The following is a 20,915-nucleotide window of genomic DNA, read 5'->3' as shown; positions in this document are numbered from 1 at the left end:
CCGGTCAGGAACGACCCCATCAGACCGCTGTTGCTATTGGTAACAACTTCCAGAGAGCCCCTTCTCCATCACTCCCTGCAGGTAAGACCCCCAGTGCATTTTCTCCTGCTCTCATCCGGCTGGAGACAGCTGCTCTGCCTTCCTGAACTGATTTCTGAACCAACAAGGCCCAGCCAGGGGACTATAACTCAGTGTTTCATAATTGTTGGGAGATGGATGGAAAAGAACTTGCTAATGAGGTGCTTATTTAACAAAGTCTGCAGACTCTTAATAAAGAGTTAACAAAGTCTGCAATGGCTTACTTCAACATATAAATAAAAACAGATTCAACGCTATCCCTGCAAAATGCCGTTCTCATGTGACTTCCATTCCAATGTGCATTTTGGGACACCGTGTGTGTGCTACAGACTGCTCACAACCCTCAGAACCCAGGGGCTTTTGACTTACCTAGGAGCATCCGTTTAACATGAGTGCTTCAAAATTGAAAAAAAAAGAAAAAAAAAAGACAACTGCCATAAGCACAAGCAGAAGACGCAGCATCAACCTACGTGCCCCTCAGCAACCGGAGAATGAGAGGCGCCCTTGCCCACCAGGAGGGGAAAAGCAAGCGAGTCAGCAGCCCTGCCCCTCACAGACCTGTCCCCGGTTAACTGGCCCCAGACTCCAGGGGAGGCTGGAGGAAGGTGCACGGGCAACCTTCCGGTACCGGCCCCTTCTGTGTCCATGACAACCGCAGGAAAAACGTCTCATCATCTCACTCACCCCCATACCAACTGAGTCAGGCTGCTGTGGGTGTCTCCCCGAGTCTGGGACCACGCGGCACACAACAGCTCGGGCGCTACACGAGATGAAACAGAAATCACTTCGCCTAGGACAGGATCCCCTCCCACTAGTTACCCTCAGAGAACTCGCTGCTGCGGCTGCCACGCAGGTGGTGTGCAGAAAACAGCAACAATGTGAACTCTGTCAAAGTCTGCGTGGCTTCTTGGCTGGATCGATCTCCCTGTGAGCCGTGCTAGCAGCCAGGGCCTGTGCTTGTCAGCCCAAGGCAGTGGCAGCCAGAGCTGTATGGGTCTGGAACCACATGTGTACCGCCATTCTCCAAAAAAGCCACACGACAGTGCAGACCCTATCATTATGTAATAATCTAACGCAGAAATTAAAGGTCTCATGGGGCCCAGACGAGAAGCAGGAGAACCACAAGTGATGGGACAGACACAGCCTGAGGAGGAAATAAAAACATTCCGCCCACAGATTCATGTACGAAGGCACAGCTCTTCCTGTAAAATGCATATCCCCACATCTCTCATGGTATCCAGTCATTAAACATCCAGAGGACACCTCGTCTGTACAAGGCATGTGCTCGCCGCTGGGGGGAAAGGAACAGGGAAGGAACACACAAGAGACATGACGAGGGGCTCTGCCCTCGAGTTTGCCGTCTAGAGGAGGCAATAAGCTATTTGCACTAATTCTTCAGGAACATGGAGCCGGTAACTATCTCCAACTCGAGCGTGTGGGAACATTTACTCAGCACTCCACGGATGAACTCACAGAGCTATCATGAACTTCCGGTAAATGAACACAGGGCACTTCACGACTATCATTCTGCTTTACGGAAGTAAACAAACAAGCAAGGACGTGGGTAACACGCGAACAGAACGTTCACCGTAAGCTGTAACTTCAACCTATAAAACACTCTAGAAACAAGTGGAGAAGGAAGGACCGGAAGCCTTGGAACAGACATGTTCCTTCACAGACCCATGGTTCCCGAGCTGTGTGACCAGAATTCCCTGGGCCCCTTCATGCCTGTCCAGCTGTGCCCACCCTCCTGAGAAGACCGGTTGACCTCTGCGGTGGAGGTGGCTAGTGGGAGGTGTCCTTGGACCGAGGTCCCCATATGGTTCCTATATGAGCCCTGTCTCCTCTCCACCATCCACAGAGCTCCTCTATGGCCAATGGAGAAAAAGCCTGGATAGTCCATTAAAAAATAAAATGCCAAGCTCCCTCCCAAAACTCCAGACCAGTGCTATGGCTAAAGCCTGGCCAAAATGAAAAACAAGTCCTCTAAGTTCTGAAGATGACACACCCCAGTGATCATCTGCTGAGGCAGTGCAAAGCAGCCGGGAGCCCTGTTTGCATCTGTCTGCGAACCCAGCCAGAACGTATGAGATGCTAGGCCCGTGAGGACTGGTCTCCACACAACAGCACCCAGAACAGCACCCAGGGCTCCTGCCCCTGCCAGCGACGCTCACGCAGGGACACTCATGAGTCCATGTGATGGACTCTAGTCCATGCGGCTGTGTGCACGGATGTAATCACCCTGCTGCAAAGTCAGAAGTCTGTATTAAGGGCCACGTTCTGCAGGCAAGAAGCCACAGCACCCAAAGAGCTTTCGTGAAAAACAGCTTTTCAGAAAACTGGAAATGTATTATTATTTCCCCCAATTTACAGGCCCTGAAATGCACATCCGTTCCTAAAACAGCAGCCTCTCTCAACTACACTTCCCTCTCACAAGGGCTGCCTGAGCCATCTTAATGACACAAGAGCACCAGTAGGACGAGCGAAGGCTCCAGCCAGCAGGCACCTTGCACTACACACACTGTATTCTCAAATAGGCTCATTCCACCTGGGGGCCTTGGTATCATAAAGGAGATGCCAGGAGGAGGCAGCTGTGGTTTGATAAAGTTCCCATGTGTTCAGACTCTAAGGAGAGTTTTCTGTACCTGCTGCCCCTCCCCACCCAACACCACACTGCTCCTCCCCTTCCAGCTCTCAAGCAGCTCAAGAACCAGTTGGCTTGCCTGTCCACAGCAGCGCGTCTTCAGCAGACACAGGTGAACAAGCTGGCCTCTGCAACATTTATCCTTCCCTTTATTCAGGGCAACAGGTTTGGGCCACGTGAATGGAGGAGCATGAGAATGATCAGGACAATGGATTCACTGCTTTTAAATGAGTATAACCCATCTCTGCTCAGCAATCCCACCAGGGTCACCAACATCCCCCGAAAGAATTCACCACATGGGAGGCTTAGGGAGGAGATCCCTGTCACTAACCCCCACAGCCAGGGCTATCCAGGATGCAGACATTTAAGCCAAACACTGCATTCAAGTTAATTCAAACAAACAAACAAACAAACACACGTGGCAACAGAAGCAGGCAAAGGTCTGCAAGCATGTAACTGATCTGAAATCTATTTACTCTCACAGGGGCATAAGCTCTCCTCTGTCAGAATCCCCATATAAAAACATTCCTCTGCACTTAGTGTCACGCCAAGAATGATACTTCCTAACAGGATCTGATACACGCGCTTAATGGCTGTTTAATCACCAAGGCTGACTAATCAAGTAAAAGGCTTTGTCTTTTCAATTGAAAATTGAAGCTTAGCTCATACTTCAGATATTTTAAAACATTCCAACTGCAGGGGCACCTGGGTGGCTCTGTCAGTTGACCATCTGACTTCGACACAGGTAATGATCTCACAGTTCGTGGGTTCGAGCCCTGCATCGGGCTCGGTGCTGACAGCTCAGAGCTTGGAACCTGCTTCTGATTCTGTGTCTCCCTCTCTCTCTGCCCCTCCCCTGCTCATACTCTGTCTCTGTCTCTGTCTCTCTCTCTCTCTCAAAAATAAATTAACATAAAAAAATAAATAAATAGGGGCGCCTGGGTTGCTCAGTCGGTTAAGCGTCCGACTTCAGCACAGGTCGTGATCTCACGGTCCGTGAGTTCAAGCCCCGCATCGGGCTCTGTGCTGACGGCTCAGAGCCTGGAGCCTGCTTCGGATTCTGTGTCTCCCTCTCTCTCTGCCCCTCCCCCACTCATGCTCTGTCTCTCTCTGTCTCAAAAATAAATAAAAAAAATTTTTTTTAAATAAATAAAATTTTAAAAAGTAAAATAAAATATAAAATAAATAAAATAAAAATAAAACACTTCAGCTACAGAATGAAACACACGTAGCCTGGCCTTGCGCTCCCCAAATCAGCCTGTTGTCTCTAGATCACAGAGATGGCCTTGGGAAAGGCTGAAAAGTCAAGGCCATCAATAAACTGGCACCCAAGGCCCCTACCTGGCCCCTTCCTTGTTCCTCCAGCTTCTCCTGCCCCATCCTATTCTTTGCTTCCAAGGGTGGAACAAAGGGGTGGCAGGGGTGAACTCTGAGGGCACCATGAGGGCAAGGAGACGCTGATGGCAGAAACACTCCCCTGCACTCCTCCCCACTTCTCAAGCCATGAATGATGGCTCAGATGTTTTACGTGCACAAGGAACAAAGAGAAAAGCAGCACACACTTCGTGTTCGTTCATGTAAATGTACAAAGTATTTAGCACATCAAAACTTTTCTGTTACGTGCCTCTTTAGTTCTTCTGTATTTCTGCACACAACTGGATACCCTGATCGAGATGTCTGATGGCATGCATCGTTCCCTTATTAAAAGAAACTGACCACAAATGCACGTGCATATACGTTTGCAAGACACATATTTTTTTTGAAAAAGTATTTTAAGAAAACGACCAGGAAATTCAAAGGAAAATTACTGTAGTATGTTTCTAGGAAATAGTCAAGAGATATTTTCCAAAAAGATTATGGTAAATAAATAAATAAATAAATAAGTGAATAGGTCCAAGGATAAAATACATTCACTTAATGGGTGCCAGACAACCAGATAAGTAAGTAAAATAGCTTCTTTATTTTGAAGTTTTTTTTTTTTTTACGTTTATTTATTTTTGAGACAGAGAGAGACAGAGCGTGAACGGGGGAGGGTGAGAGAGAGAGGGAGACACAGAATCCGAAACAGGCTCCAGGCTCTGAGCTGTCGGCACAGAGCCCGATGCGGGGCTCGAACTCACAGACCGCGAGATCATGACCTGAGCCGAAGTTGGTCGCCCAACCGACTGACCCACCCAGGCGCCCCTATTTTGAATGTTTAATAGAGATGCTTTGAGTCTACGTCTCCTGTATAAACCACTGGAACAAGAGTCACCAAGCTGAGCACTGGGATGATAAAATCAGTCGCCTCAGGAAGAAAAAGAGAGGCACAGAAACCCAATATTACTGAACACAATGTATCAGTACCTTCAGACAGCCATTGCCCCTGAAGTCAATTTCTGTCTAGGTAGAAGTAACCATCCAAGAATCCCCTACACTAAATAAAGCCTACTAACCACTGATTATATCCTATTAATAGAAATATAATCAAATACTAACCCACACTTTATGAAAACCTACTATGTCTAAGGTAACAAAGACCAGCACCCAGTAACTAGAACTCAGGGCTGAAGGTCCACGGTCATTGCAAAGACAAAAGAGTCTTTCTGACATATACACTTCAATCAAAAGTAATCAGAAATTTCATAATACTTCAAAAGAATTGTGAGGTTTCCTACTTTAATTACTCTTTTTAGATGTAAAAAAAAAACAAACAAAACTTCGTATATTAAACTCGGAATGACTAAGAAACAGTATTAGGAAGAAAACCCAGGTCAATGAGCTTTAAGTGTTCCACAGTAATAAAAATAGTAAATTATCAGCACTTAGTATGTGCTATGTGGCAGGTACCATGCCAATCCCTACAACCACTACTATGTCTGGCACTTTCATTATTTCCATTTTATAAACGAGGAAACCAAGGCACTGAGGTTTGAGGGACTTGCCCAACATTTCACAGCCAGTAAGTGACTCAAACATAAGCAGGTGGCCCCCAAAGTTCACACCACTACACCATTCTGTCACAATGCTTTGTTCTTCATACCCAACTAACGGCCACAGAAACATTGCAGAAGGCAAATAAAAGATTTCCCTTCATGCAGAGTAAAAGCTCCAGGTTGGATACAAGGTAACTTACTATACTTAAGAAATTTTAAACTCCGTTTAGGTTAACTTTTTTGTAGATAGGTCGACTGATTTCAATATATCAAACTACAAAAGCAAAGATGAACCCTGTACCATTAGAAATATTCAATTATACACATAAGAGGATGCTTTGTTCAGTTTTTAAAAGAAAAAAAAAAACTTTTAACATTGATAGTATGTGCTTTACTTTTTTAAATGGTTTCATTTATTTTTGAGAGAGAGAGAGAGAGAGAGAGAGAGAGAGTGGGAGGGAGGGGCAGAGAGACAGGGAGACACAGAATCTGAAGCAGGCTCCAGGCTCTGAGCCATCAGCACAGAGCCCGATGCAGGGCTCAAACTGGTGAAGCAAGAGATCATGACCTGAGCTGAAGCTGGATGCTTAACTGACCGAGCCACCCAGGCACCCCATAATAGAATGTGCTTTAGCCTGAAGGATCAAAGGAGTCAAGATGCCGACAACTGTAATGATTGATGTACTACCAAATATCACAGACACCAGGGACATCCAACTGCACGTCACAGTCTATGGGTGACCTGTGGTGATGCTCCCATCAATTCCCAGGAAAGGAGAGAATTAACCATGTGGTTATTTTACAAAGCTAAACTTAGCTTTACAAAGCTAAACTGTATTTTACAAAGCTAGACTTATCCAATGTTTAAATTCTCATTATATCCTTCCTTCTGTTGTTAAGCAGTTTATTTTATTAAATGAAGTATCAAGACGCAGTTGGTGTTTTTGTGTGCTCGCCTGGCACATTTTAAAGAAGTTGGAAACTGTTTATCCAAAGTTTTATTTCTATTGTTTTTTTTTTTTTTCATTTTTATTTTTTTTAACTAAGCTCTATGCCCAACATGGGGCTTGAACTCACGACTCTGAGATCAAGAGTCCCATGCTTTACTGACTGAGCCAACCAGGTGCCCCTATTTCTATTGTTTTTTTTTTTTTTTTTTTAATTTTTTTTTTCAACGTTTTTTATTTATTTTTGGGACAGAGAGAGACAGAGCATGAAGGGGGGAGGGGCAGAGAGAGAGGGAGACACAGAATTGGAAACAGGCTCCAGGCTCCGAGCCATCAGCCCAGAGCCTGACGCGGGGCTCGAACTCACGGACCGCGAGATCGTGACCTGGCTGAAGTCGGACGCTTAACCGACTGCGCCACCCAGGCGCCCCTTTTTTTTTTTTTTTTTAATTGCTTCTCAAGTCTGGGAACCAATGAGCAAGGAAAGAGTTTTAACTCTTGGAAAAAACTAGTTAAATAATAACCTGGCTAGAGAACTTTAAAAAAAAAAAAAAAAAAAAAAAAAAAAAGTCCCTTAGGAGGACAGTAGGCCAGAAACTTTGTAAAATTATTTCCACTGCATAATTCATCATAAAAGCACAGACTAAGCTGTCATCCTCAAGAGATGAATATTATTCTATCAAACCCAGCAATAGTTCAAGGCTTCAAAAACACTTAGTTATGTTGCCATGCTAATGTTACCGATTTGTTCTGTAACTCCAGGTCAAAAAAGCAGATGCTTAAAACTGGATACAGTTGCTCAGATTTAACACCATTATCTTGATAAACTTCGCAAACACACTCCTCCCTACTTACTCAAAACATTACCCTTGAAACAAGTAATTTTAAGGATCTTTCTCAATGTAATAATGTAACCGTTACAATTTGTATAGAGAAGTCTAAACTTTAATTAAGTATATAAATAGAAGTAAAGATAGAGAACAAAATGACAAAACAAAACAAAAAACCCTAACAGTTTGTTACCCATTTTTGAAAAGGGCAATTAGAACTGTAGGTTCAGCCATAAATCTTTAAACATTCTCTGTTTAGCTGAGATAATAGATAAGTGGGCATATAAAGCATCAATTCTGAAGACTTGATTATTAATCCATTGAAGGTAAGTCTATCAAAAGGTTTGTTAGGGGTGCCTGGGTGGCTCAGTCAGTTAAACATCTAACTCTTGATCTCACAGTTCATGAGTTCAAGCCCCGCATTGGGCTCTGTGCTGATAGCACGGAGCCTGCTTAGGATTTTCTCTCTCTCTCTCTCTCTCTCTCTCTCTCTCTCTCTCTCTCAAAATAAATAAACTTAAATAAATAAATAGCTGTTAATCTGTTCAACAAACTACATGTGGGTTTACTGTTTGTGGCCTTCCAAAATGTGGGATAAATCTACTTGGTATCCGTAATACAACGTCTGTACATTTCCCCACCGTTTGCCCCTTTTGGTTTTCCTCTGAGGCCCCCAGCTTGAGACAAAGGAATATTTGTGGTCCTAGGTGGTGGATGTACAATCCAGGGAGTGTCTCCTCAAGACGACCCAAAGAGCTAACAGCAGAGAGTAAAGCTTCCCTTTCCTCCAAGGCTTCCTTCCTGTTCCAAGACTCCAAACTTCTTCCCCCAAGGGAATGGCAGATGCTTTCCGCACACTGCTCCTAACAGCAGCAAAGCTCATCACACCTACAGAGCAGACACCGAAGAGCCGCCCGGAATCAGTAACCCCATTCTGCGTTCAAAAGAAAGAGTAAGAGAGCACAAACCAGAAGGACATACGTGTACACGCACACTCTCTCTCTCTCACTCTCTCTCTCCCCAACCAGAGCTGGTCCCACAAGGGAGGATGGGAAATACAGAGCATCAACCAACGTTTGGAAGGGTTGTAACAGAACCCTCAGAAATAAAACAAGCTACCCAAGGACACTTTAGGCAAATAGCTCTGGAAATGTCATCTCTCCACCCCCATGCATACATGCTTATTACATAAAACAGCTGCATGCCTGGGAGAACAGCTTAAAAATCACTGGTTCCCAAAAAAGCACAACGGTACTAGATGAAAACGAATCCAAAGGTCCAAATCAGATGATTTACAACCCCCTGTGGGCGCATCCAGGAGCTGGTGCCCTAGCGGAGGTAGGAGGCACGCAGAATGTCTGTGAGGGACCCAGGCTCCTCGGCTGGCTGATAACGACTTCGGAGAGCGAGAGCTAGTGGCTGTCTCGTTTCACTTGACGCCTTCACTTCTTGCATCAGCTAACTGCATGGCAAACCGCCGGTTGAGAACAGTGACCCTGTCCTCCCTAGTTTTCCTGACACTCTGAGAAGCAAGTTACAACACAACCCACTTCAGTTCCTATAAGCATTACCTACTGACACTGTTGGATGCAACTGTACATGTAGGCACAGGTCGGAGCAATCTGAATTTCAGGGCTGAAAACACTTTACCGCTTATCTGGTCTAGCCCTCAACTTTGCAGATGCAGAAGGTCATACGGAAAAGGATCGATGGCCAGCTCAAGGATCCGTATCACGTCAGTGGCAGAACCAAGCGGCACCCCAGCTTCTAGCTTGTCCCGCTGTGCAGACCCCTCCACATACAAGGGGTCCCCAGGCTCTGGGACAGAACAGGAGCAGAGGCTGGGATGACCCCATCGTCACAGGGGTCCACGGCAGGGAACTGTGGCCCACAGGCCGCTGGAAAAGCTGAAGAACCAATGCTTCCCAGTAAGTCAGTATCCAGGGATGGGCCAGGCAAGAGGCAAGGGCTCTCTCTACATCTAGATAATTGAGGTACTTCCTTTCCTACTGCTGCAATTCAAGTAAAAACAAATAAGCAGAGAAATTTTTATGACACACACCTGGCTAGAGAGCAGGAGGCTTTTTTTCTTTCCTTAGCGGTAGAGAATTTATTTAGCTTTGTGGGGCTTTACTTCCACAACCCTATGAAAGTTCCATAAATTATGGGAATAGGGTAAATATTTAGCCTGAGTTATGAGGCTTTCCTACATTAATTTTCAGAAAGTTAATGGTTATGAGTACATGATCACAATCAAAATGGTAAAATAAACCCAAGGACAATGTGTGACACTGGCCTTTAAAACCTGGTTTATTAAGCTGGACCAGTGATTTTCAACCTTGGCCACACATGAGAACCAACTGGTGATCATGTGAGTTAACCGCCTCGGACATTCAAGCTGGTCAAGCCTTCTAATGTCTACACCTCAGACTTCTAGTTTTCAAGGATGAGGCCACAGACTTTGTGGAACAGACAAGTCATACCTACTTTGCTCTATCTGAATTCCTGACCCACAGAATCCATGGGCATAAGAAAATGGTTGTTTCAGACCACTAACTCTTGGGGCAACTTGTTAAACAACAATCGGAACTGGGACATGTGAAAAGCATTTAAAAATCCCAATGCCTAAGGTGCACCCCGGCTTAGCCAGAAAGAAAGGGATGGAAGTCATTGTGGGACCCCCAGACATCTATTTTTAAATCACCTCGGGGACACCTGGGTGGCTCAGTTGATTAAGTGTCCGACTCTTGGTTTCAACTCAGGTCATGATCTCTCAGTTCTTGAGTTCAAGCCCTGCATTAGGCTCTCTGCTGACAGCTCAGAGCCTGGAGCCTGCTTCAGATTCTGTGTCTCCCTGTCTCTCTGCCCCTCCCCCACTCATTCTCTGTATCTGTGTGTCTCTCAAAAGTAAATAAACATTAAACAAATTGGTGGGGGGGGGGCGCCTGGGTGGCTCAGTTGGTTGAGCATCCGACTTCAGATCAGGTCGTGATCTCACAGTGTGTGGGTTCAAGCCCCACGTCGGGCTCTGTGCTGACAGCTCAGAGCCTGGAGCCTGCTTCGGATTCTGTGTCTCTCTCTCTCTGCCCCTCCCCCACTTATACTCTGTCTCTCTCTCTCTCTCTCTCAAAAATAAATAAATGTAAAAAAATTTGTTTTAATTTTTTTTAAATAAAGCACCTCAGGTGATTCTAATATGCAATCATGTCTAGACCTGGGCTGTCCAATACGGTAGCCATCTACCACGTGTAGCTGTTTAAATTTAAATTAAAATTAAATTAAGTAAAATTTAAAATACAGTTCTTTGGTTGCACTAGATACATGTCAAGAGCTCAGTAACCATATATGGCTAATGGTTACCATATTGGATGCAGATATATAGAACATTTCCATCATCACAGAAAATTTTATTGAACAGTGCTAATCTAGACCAGTTCTCAAAGCTCGGTCCTGAGCTAACAGACCAACATCATCTAGAAATTTGTTAGAAATGCAAATTCTTAAGCCACATCCCAGACTGACTCAATCAGAACTTTTTTGGGGTGGGGGCTCTCCAAACGACTCTCACACACACTCAAGGGCAAGAACGACTGGTCTTGTTACTGACCCCACAAAATCATTTTCCCATGACCTATCTCATATTTAAATCTATAAATCATCAGCTTTTAATTCCATTATAATGTAAGAGAATAGTTCATGTAGTCATATAATTCTAAAGGTGTATTCTTAAGTTAGCAAATTTGCATGAGAAGAAATGCCTTTCAGTTAGCAAAAAGTCTCATAAAGATGCTCTCGGTTATTTATAATCATTAAGAGAAACAATCTTTAGGCCCAAAAACATTTAAATGGTTAAAAATTACATGAAACTCGACAAACCATTCAATTATTAAAATTATAATTGTGAAACTTACGTTGCATGACAAAAATATAAATGAGAGAAAAGCAAAACAGAAAACTGAAATTGCAAATCTGTGTATTACCTGGACAAGGACAAAATGAAGGTAGAGGAAAAATAAGAATAACTGGTTAGTCTTGGCCAGACAATGACTCCCATCCCTTTTTCTTTCTGCCATACCTCTTATAAAGTTACCTATGGAAAAACATTTTAGAGTATCTAAGGAAGCAACTTTCTAAAAAGATAGAATTGTGCTTTGATGTGAAAAGTCCATTGCAAGAACAATTTTGTAAAATAGTTCTACTACTTTATCAGTGACTCACTGAATTGTTCATCTCATAGAAACACGCAATCAAGACAGGACTGAGGCAAATGATTAGGCTTAGACAAGTTATCCTTTCCTGAGAGTCACAAGGATTTCTTCTTTCTACTCTTCCTTTTAACCTTAGATTCTACATTCAAATAGAAGGATTGTGTATTTTTACAAATAAAACTTTAGAAAGATGTGAAAACCTGACATTTTTTCTTTTAGTTTCCACATATTTGTTGAGTGATAAAATGCCAAATAAACTAATTACCCAGGAGGAATTTCTCACATTTTCTTCTTACATTTGCAAGCATAAAGTCCCAGAAATGTTTTGTAGAGTGGCCTTCTTTGAAAGCATAGCTCCTGAATCCCACATAAATCAACTCTTGATTGTTTTAATACATGTTTTCATATAAATTTTAGCATTACTTCCTTTATTGACAGCTCCGTTGTTATTAAACTGAATTTCTTACGTTGTCAAGGTACGGTGTAATCTTTCTGAGCGTTTCTGTGTTGGTTTCTCTGCTATTTTGTTTCCTATGCTGGTAATATTCTCCAAACTCCTTTAAATTCTAAATGCATAAACACGTTCTCTACTCTAGCTCCAGGGAAAATTTGAGAAAAGGTAACTGTAGTTGAATAACTCTGAGAAACCTTGATGTCTTCAGGAAACCTGTTCCTGTAAATTTCTTAAAAATATGAGTGAGAAGCATATTTAATTTTGTTAAAAATTGGAAACAATCCAAGTTATCCACTTATGTCCAACTAGATTTTACCAGAAGAAGCCAAGTTAACTGGGCTGATAAACTGGCCAGTTCGGTACCATTTAGAAAAAATTTCCCAGCCCCATAAGCATACATATTTTTAAATGAAAACTGACTCCAAAAAAAATCTCTCAACTAAAATTTTTGCAGGAGTGATGCAAAAATAAGATTTTTCTACTTTTTACAGCTTTTTGTACCAGCTACAACTAATTATCTTCATGAATGCTTGTAATTAAGCATCGTCTAAGGCAACTACTACCTTCAACTACAGGGTTTACATATGCTCTTAAGAAAAAGGAAATCAGGGTGCCTGGGTGGCTCAGTCAGTTAAGCGGCTGACTTTGGCTCAGGTCATGATCTCGCGGTCCGTGAGTTCAAGCCCCGCGTCAGGCTCTGTGCTGACAGCTCAGAGCCTGGAGCCTGCTTCCGAGTCTGTGTCTCCCTCTCTTTGACCCTGCCCTGTTCATACTCTGTCCTCTCTCTGTCTCAAAAATAAATAAACGTTAAAAAAAAAAAAAGGAAATCATTATTTTTATGTCCATTATTGGAAGTTAAACAGAAAAAGGGTTGGATAGAAGGTTTTAATAATTTTTTTTTTTTTTTAAGCAGTGAAGAGAACTTACAAAATCCTTTGTGTTGGTGTGTTGGTCATTCTTGAATCTAGGCACTGAGAATACAAAGATGAATCATATATAGTCCTTGCCCCAGAGAAACCAGAGTCTAGCTGCATTCAGCTCCAACTGAGCAAAGGTCCTTAACACAGAAGACGGAGATCAACACAAACAAAACAACACACTTAAAAGAAAAAAGTAGACTATATACAGAAAACTATCATTAATGTCCTCAGAAAGGGAGTGAAAATACCAAGAAACAAAAATAGGCTACTACTAAAAAAAAAAAAAAAAAAAAAGGCAGAGGCCAAATAATGAGTTCTTGGAAATTAAAAGTATGATAGCATAAAAGAAAAATTAAACATAAGGGTTGAAAGATAAAGTGGAGAAATCTCTTAGAAGGTAGAACAAGGACACAAGTTCTCAGGTCAAAAAGGCCTATTGTGATTTCTCAAAAACAGAGAAGAATATTCTACAAGATTCTAGAAAGTGAAAATCTATGTAACATCTAAAGGATTAGAAACCTAACTTTGGACTTTTCAACAGAAACATGGGAAGATAAAAGACAACAGAGCAACCAATGTCTTTAAAATGGAATTTTTTTTTTTTAATTTTAATGTTTATTTTTGAGAGAGAGACAGAATGGGAGCAGTGGAGGGACAGAAAGAGAGGGAGACATTGAATCTGAAGCAGGCTCCAGATGCCCCTAAAATGAATTTGATACCCATGTAAACTATCAATGAGATGAGTGGGTAGATTAGACATTTTCATGGTTTCAAAAAACTTTGCCCTTTCTATGGAAGCCACTAAAGAACATGCTCCTGAATGGCTCAGTCACTTAAGCGCTGACTTTGGCTCAGGTCATGATCTCCTGGTTCTTGAATTCGAGCCCCACATCAGGCTCTGTGCTGACAGCTCAGAGCCTGGAGCCTGCTTTGAATTCTGTGTCTCCCTCTTTCACTGTCCCTCCCCTGTTCCTGCTCTGACTCTCTCTCTCAAAAATAAACATTAAAAACAAAAAAGAATATGTTCTACAAAATTAAGGCAGTAAACCAAGAAAGGAAAAGGAAACAGAAAAACAAGAGATTCCACACAGAAAAGAGATAAAAGGAATCCTCAGAATAATGTGACAGGCAACCCCAGGTGATAGCTAAGTCAGGCACAGAAGACTACCCATTCATAAAGGAGCACATTTGAAGGCTTGAGATAAATGTCTCTAAAAAGATGAGATCAAGAGAGAACTTAATGTATTTGAATGTTCTTGAATTTCCTGAAAGGAGATTTAGGTAAGGAGCAGATAAAATTTAATGATTTAAATGTTGAATTAAGGATAAGTACATAGAAAAAGAAGCAAATTAAAGAAAAAAGAAAAGCAACTGTTAACTCCAGGGGGGAAAAAATTGTATGACAATTTTTTGTGGTGAAAAGAAACCACAGAAGAGCACATGGCTCAACTGTAAACAGCTAATTATATTATATAGTCATATAAATAATGTAAATACTAAATATTCATATTATCAAAATTACCATATAACCATACTGGGGAAATGGAGGATGGGAAGAATTTGGGGGTGAGGTGGGGATAGAGCATTGAAAGAGAACACAACACACATAAGAAACTAGCACTACCAGTATGTTATTCAGAAATATGGAGGGAAATTCCAAAAGAATAGGCTAAAATTGCTATTATGTAGTTGCCTCTGGGGAAAGAAATGAAGAAGAGGATTCCTTCTTTTTTTATCACAGCCCTTATAAATTATAGAACTACTTCACACTTTAAATTATGTGCACTAGGGGCACCTAGCTGGCTCAGTCAGAAAAGCATGTAAATTTTGATCTCAGGGTTGAGTTTGAGCCCCATGTTGCGTGTGGAGATTAAATAAATACATAAAGTGCACAGATTTTATACACATATTACATATATACATATATGTATTCAGAACCCAGCCTCTTACCCACTAAACCTGTTTTTCAAATTATGAATTTGTAACCCATTAGTAGGTTATGAAATCTATTAAGCAAGTCAACCATCATTTCTAAAATGAATTAGAACAGAGAGGGATAGAAAATAACAGATACACTGCATATAGTAAAATTTTTGTGAACCTTCATACACGTGCATACACACAAACACAGTCCATGATGTTAAATGTAGTTTTCACTGTGGACTATGAATAAAATAATTTTAAAAACACTAATCTACATTGCATTATAATTACATTTAGTCTTATTTCTTAGAAGTAAGAAATTCCAATCTACCTTTATTTTAAAACAAAGACACGGAAAGCACTGACAGATAATGAAAACATTCCATAATAAGCTCTTTAAAATACCACGAATGTCATGCATGAAGAATGATCACTCTTAAGTTAATGAAATCTAAATGCTCTGCTTTCTTACAATCGACTATAATATTTGAGCTAGAGAGAAATATAACAACACAGAAAACAGAAGAGAATTCAAAGTCACCCAAATAATTTTATAATGTGGAATTTTACTGATCCTTAGGTGATCTATTTTTTAAAATTTCATATGACTTTCACTAATTTCTAAATTTCTGATCTACAAAGATACTTGAGCAGAAGGTGCCATCCTAGAAGCCTTTGGAATAGCAGGGAAAGCCAGCTTGGAGAGAAAAAAAAAAACAAAAACTACAACATACAATACATAAACTAGAAAATATATACACAGTTGACTAAGACATAGCTTTCTCCCACAGACCAAGCATACCCTTTACAAGCTACACCACACATCCCACAGTATGGAAAAATCGGTCAAGAAGCTAAAACTTTGATGCTTTTTTACTAAGAGCCTAAATTTAGCCCATTTTTCTTTCCACCTAGCTGGGTTATACATGCACATTGCTGTGAATGCTTACCCAACAATTCACTTACATAAAATAAGATCAAAACATCTACAGAAACAAGTTCCATTATACTCTTCATAATAAAGCTTCACTTCCTAAAAGTTATAAAATCAGGTTCATAAGCTACCCATCTGTGTTTTTAAAACCACCACTCCCATCCAAACTGGACATAAAAAAAGAATGAGTATTAACATATGGGTATTTAAAGATATTTGTTGAAATATACATAAACAATAGATTCACATGTGTGTGTGTGTATATGTGTATCTAAAAATATACATTGTTTTGGAGAGATGAGGGGATGTGAGAACCAGGGAGACAGCAGGGTGAAAGAGTTTGCACGATGTGTCTCTTGATACTTTGATTTTTAAACTATTACCTGTTTTGGCAATTAGGGCTTCTTATTCTCTTCCTCTTCCTGAACTGCCTTCCTTCTGCATCCTAGTCCATGTGCTGTGTGCATAGACACACAATCAGCCAGAAATAATCTGTGGCAGGTGTGTTTTCAAGCTTTCTTTGACAAAGAGGACTTTCTCCTGATCTTGAAGATGTGAACCTACACTCTTAGCAACCACAAGGCCAACACAAATGCTATCATCTGTCCCTGCAGGATGCCAGGACCCTTGGTCACTTCCTCAGCCTTTCCTCAGTACCCCCATCACACTGGGGGACCTAACTCAGTGCAGACATTTGCTGAGTGCCTGCTATGTGCCAGGTGCTATTTGGAGGCATGGGACACAAAGGGAAGTAAGATAAGGTAACTGCCTTCAGGGAGCCTGCAAACTCAAAAGGAGACAGAAGAGGAAACAGGTAATTTCCAAATGATATGGTACATATCAAAAATATTGTGGGCCCATAGTGATCTTTGGATCCCCTGTGCCGAGAGAGGTACCTAAATGATCTGAACATCGTAAATATCTCCCGAATGGTAAATGCAATAGAATTTTAAGAAAGATGTTCATATATGTCTTAATATTTCAAAAAGGTGATGAGTATATGTGTCAACTATTAACCTGATATTGTATTATATATTATATATATTATATATATGTCAACTATTAACTCTGTAGTGTATTTTCTTACAATTTCAACACAAATATCTTTAACCTCAGAAGCCCCATGATCTTTTGGTCCTTAACATGTAGTCTTGGCTTTGATTCCATAAAGGAGGAAAGTTGTGAAAGCTAAGCCTGTTTCTTTCCCTGGAAATCAAAGCACCCTTGCTTGGTTTTACTTGTTAAGACTGAAAACTTTCACCCACTAATTTAAATTTTCTACTCATGGTTAATACATTGCAACTTCTTGCAATTTTCAGCAAAATAATAATTCTCACTTTGACATAGGTCTGCCAATATTATTTAAACACTTGAACTTCTAGGTAAGAAAAATAATATTCCCACCTTGCCCTGAGCTCTGTCCCAAAACAGATGATAGAAATGAACTGCAAACATAATATGAAGCATGGCTGTAATTAATCAACCCAGAGCCCAAGGGAGGAATCATTTCTATTTTTAAATGCACTGTTGCTTTAAGTGAAAACCTGGTGGAGAAATAGGACACCAAGCCGCATAATGAAAATCAAAATGCATTTGATGTCTCCATCCTTGCAAAGACAATAGTCCTAACCTACAAGCGGCTCTGTGGAGTTGACTCCACTCAAGTATTCTGCAAACTGCATGACCGGTACCCAGGCAGAATTCCACAGAAGGGTCCATCCACCAAAGAATCCTATCTGTCAGGAGGACAAAACAAGAGAACTCCCATGTTTCAATGCTATTCTTACAGCTTCAGAGAAGGGGCTATTCCAATAAGCAAGCAGATGGATAAATTCCCAAATCGTCCTACAAACCTTTACTTAAAAGACCCTGATTAGTATCTGCAGTGGTGGCCCTAAAAATGATCAACTAGTTATTGAGCATTTCTAAACAACCGTCTACAGTTATCATTTCTATCCAAGTTCCACAGAATTAAATGTTTCTCTCCACGAATCACAAAGCTCATTTCATTAAACAGTAGCTAACAGTAGCACTCCCTACGGTTAAGAGTGACAAGGAGCAGGTGCCAAACCAGCAAAGGAAACAGAAGCTACAACTACATAATAGAAGCTAATATTAATGTTCTACCTGTTTCCCCGGCTGCTTTGAAGAATCTGACCTGGCAGAATTTGGGGGGGGGGGGGGGGGGACAACATAAAAATACCCAGTTTTAGAAAAAAATGTTGATGCTGTGTGCACCTAATTTAATCTGTAAATATTTAAATTTACTCAGTTGGCTCGTTAGCACCATGAAGTATACAACTATAGTACTACGAATGTATCTAAAAATAATATAAATATTTACAATGCATCCAAAAATATTATCCAAGGATAGATCCATTACTGAAAGCATTTAACAAACATTTGAAGTATAACTTAGCAATTTACTATCACCATAACAATCTGCTATAGGTAGTCTGAAAACTGAATAAAAATTTCTAGCCTCAGTACAAAATGCAAAGAACTCCCAATCTCACGTCCTGACACCTTCTTCCCCAAAATTTAGCAAAACTGTGCCTGAACACCACATGATTATGTATTTCATCAAACAGTAGCTAACAGTAGAGCACTCCTTATGGTTAAGAGTTGCTTCCTTTAGCAATAAAATAACAAATCCTACTTCAGTCTCTATTCAGTGCCAAACCTCCCAAGAGCACAAATCACTAAATTGTAGCGCGTAGATCAACAGGTGACTTTTAGAAACACACTTAATACTCATGTCCCAGAGGAATTAATTCTGTCAAACTTACAGTTTTCATCTTTCCTATTTTTACAAGCTACTGCACTGCGATGCTGAATGAATTCCAACCGTTTTCTTCTCAGGGGCTTACCAGAAAAATGCCAAATATTCAAATTATTTTAAGGCATTTTCCCATACTGCTGCGTGGAATAGAGCAGAATTAATAAGGATCCAAGAGTTACCACTTTTCAAATGCAAATATGTTGCCATCTAGTAAATGCAGCCCCTTTTTAAACATCCCCCCAGTGTCTATGCAGCTCAGGGCACTACTTTTGTTTCCTTGAAAATCAAAATTCGCGCATTACATTCAGGCATTATCTAGACCCAGCACCAACAAAATAATAGACTTTAAATGGTCCACGCCTCAGCCTGCATCATACAATACTGTTCGGCTTTATTACGCCCCCCCCCCCCCCTTCATTTTACACACAAAGTCCCTAAGCAATTCTGCCAAATAAAGCACACTGTGAAGTGGTAGGGGGAAAACGAGGGGCAATGGGTTTCACGAAAACAAGGCCTTGGGATGGTCGCTTGCCCCCTCAGGCCTCAGTCTTCTTTTCTGTAAAATGTGGGGCTGGTCGTCCGTAGGGTTCCCTCCGGCCCCCTCTGTCCGGGTGCCGCGAAGCCGGCCGGGGACGCAGCGGACTGGTGCCGGCGGTGGCCCGGGGTGCCCTGCCTGAAGCCACTCTAGACGGGAGGGGACAAGGGGGGGGGGGGGTGCCGCGGGAGGAGAGGAACTTGGACTTGTAACAGCTTCAGACAGGAGCGTGCGACAAACTTGAAGCCGTCCCCGTAACCATACGGAAGAGCCATCCCATTTTCCGGGCTCCCACTTGTAGGAGACTGCGGGTGGGACCCCCCTGCCCGCCCTCTCGGCTCCCCTTTACCTTTCTCCCTGTTTGGTGTTAGAAGGAGGAGGGTGCAGGACCGTTTGATTCCCTTCCATTTCCACCACGCACTTGGTGTTCAGTTCCAGTTCTGAAAGCAAGAGGGGAAGGGGGCCGCTGCCGCAAGCCGAGCATCCGCGCCTGCAGCCCCCAGGGCGCGGGGCTCTCCCGGGGGGCGGCCGAGCCGCGAGCCCGGAGCCGGGAGCCGCGCGCCCGGGAAGGGGGGGTGGGGGGGGGGGGGGGCTCCGCGGCCAGTGCGGCGCCGCCTCCGCCCCGGCCCCGCCGCGCTCTCGCCGCGCCCCCCCCCCCCACCGGCCCCGCGGCCCGCACTTTCCAAAGTTGCCCCCGCCCTCGGCCCGACCACAGAGAAAAACGAGCGGAAAGCTGCTCACCTCGCCGGTTCATGGGCCGGACCCGGACGGCAACTTTTACCTTCGTATCCGACATGTTGGCGGCGCCCGCTCGGCCCCAGGCGGCCCCTCACGCGCCGCGCCGCCGCCGCCGCAGCCGCGCGCCCCCCGAGCGCGGCCGCCGCCGCTCCGCCGTGTGCTCCGCTAGGCAGCGCCGAGGCGCGCGGGCCATCCCGGGGGAGCGCGACGCGGGGCACGGCCGGGCCCGGGGAGGGGCGGGCGGGCGGGCGGGCGGGAGCGCGGGGCGGGGCGCGCGGCGGCGGCGCGGGCGGGAGGAGGCCGCGCGGCCGGGCCCAGGCGCCGCTCTAGCCGCGCCGGCCCAGCCGAGCGCGCCGCGCCGCCGCCCCTCGCGCCCGCTCCGGGCCCGGCCGCGCCGCCATCTTCCGCGCCCCGCCCCGCCCCACCGGGGCCCGGGGCGCTGGGGAGGCCAGGCCTGGGGCGGGGGGCGCTCGGCGGGGTCCGGAGCGCTGGGGAGTCCTGGCCGGGGGTGGGGCGCGCGGCGGGGCCTGCGGCGCTGGGGAGGCCGGGGCGCTGGGGAGACTGGGGCGCTGGGGAGGCTGGGCCGGGGGAGGGGGCGCGCGGCGGGGCCTGGGGCGCTGGGGAGGCCGGGCCGGGCGGGGGGCGCGCGGCGGGGCCCGGGCGCTGGGGAGACTGGACCGGGGTGGGGGGGCCGGGGGCCTGGGGAGCCCCGGGCCAAGCCTGTGCCGGCACCCGCGGCCGCGGGGACCCCCAGGAGCACCGCCTGGAACTTGAGTCCCCCAGGGGGACCGCTGTCACCCGCAGACCGGGAGCCCCAGGGCGCACCGGGTGGGCAGGCCTTACCCACGGAATGAAATACGCTGCGACCGCACTGCCAGCACACCGCCCCCTCCGCCCGCCCCACACCCGGTGCAGCGGTCTTTTCGGGTCCAAGTGGGGGCCCGAGGCTAGAAATGAATCTGTGCATCTGTCGCCGACAGAGTGTGTGCTTCTCAACACCGCTCTCG

The 20,915-nt window shown here is 44.2% G+C and overlaps 1 protein-coding gene across 9 annotated transcripts in view; it reads right to left on the bottom strand.

Moving 5' to 3' along the window:
* The window catches only part of KIF13A (kinesin family member 13A), a 216,661-nt gene extending 196,570 nt beyond the window's left edge, over window positions 1-20,091 (bottom strand). For 5 of the 9 annotated variants that reach the window (XM_060614716.3, XM_060614717.3, XM_060614720.3 and 2 more), the window contains exons 1-2: window positions 19,912-20,090; window positions 19,520-19,610 (exon numbers count right to left, since the gene is read on the bottom strand). In XM_060614716.3, the coding sequence (XP_060470699.3) occupies window positions 19,520-19,610; window positions 19,912-19,966 (146 nt within the window). In that variant the 5' untranslated portion in view covers window positions 19,967-20,090. Of the gene's footprint in view, window positions 1-19,519; window positions 19,611-19,911 lie in introns of those variants that run through there. The other 4 variants (XM_060614713.3, XM_060614715.3, XM_060614714.3 and 1 more) reach the window with 2 other exon arrangements.
* Between the last annotated feature and the right edge of the window lie 824 nt (window positions 20,092-20,915).

The sequence above is a fragment of the Panthera onca genome, chromosome B2 (genome assembly GCF_046562875.1).
Source record: "Panthera onca isolate mPanOnc1 chromosome B2, mPanOnc1 haplotype 2, whole genome shotgun sequence".
Lineage (NCBI taxonomy): Eukaryota > Metazoa > Chordata > Mammalia > Carnivora > Felidae > Panthera > Panthera onca.
The sequence above is the reverse complement of the archived record's forward strand: the minus strand, read 5'-3'. Positions and strand labels throughout refer to the sequence as shown.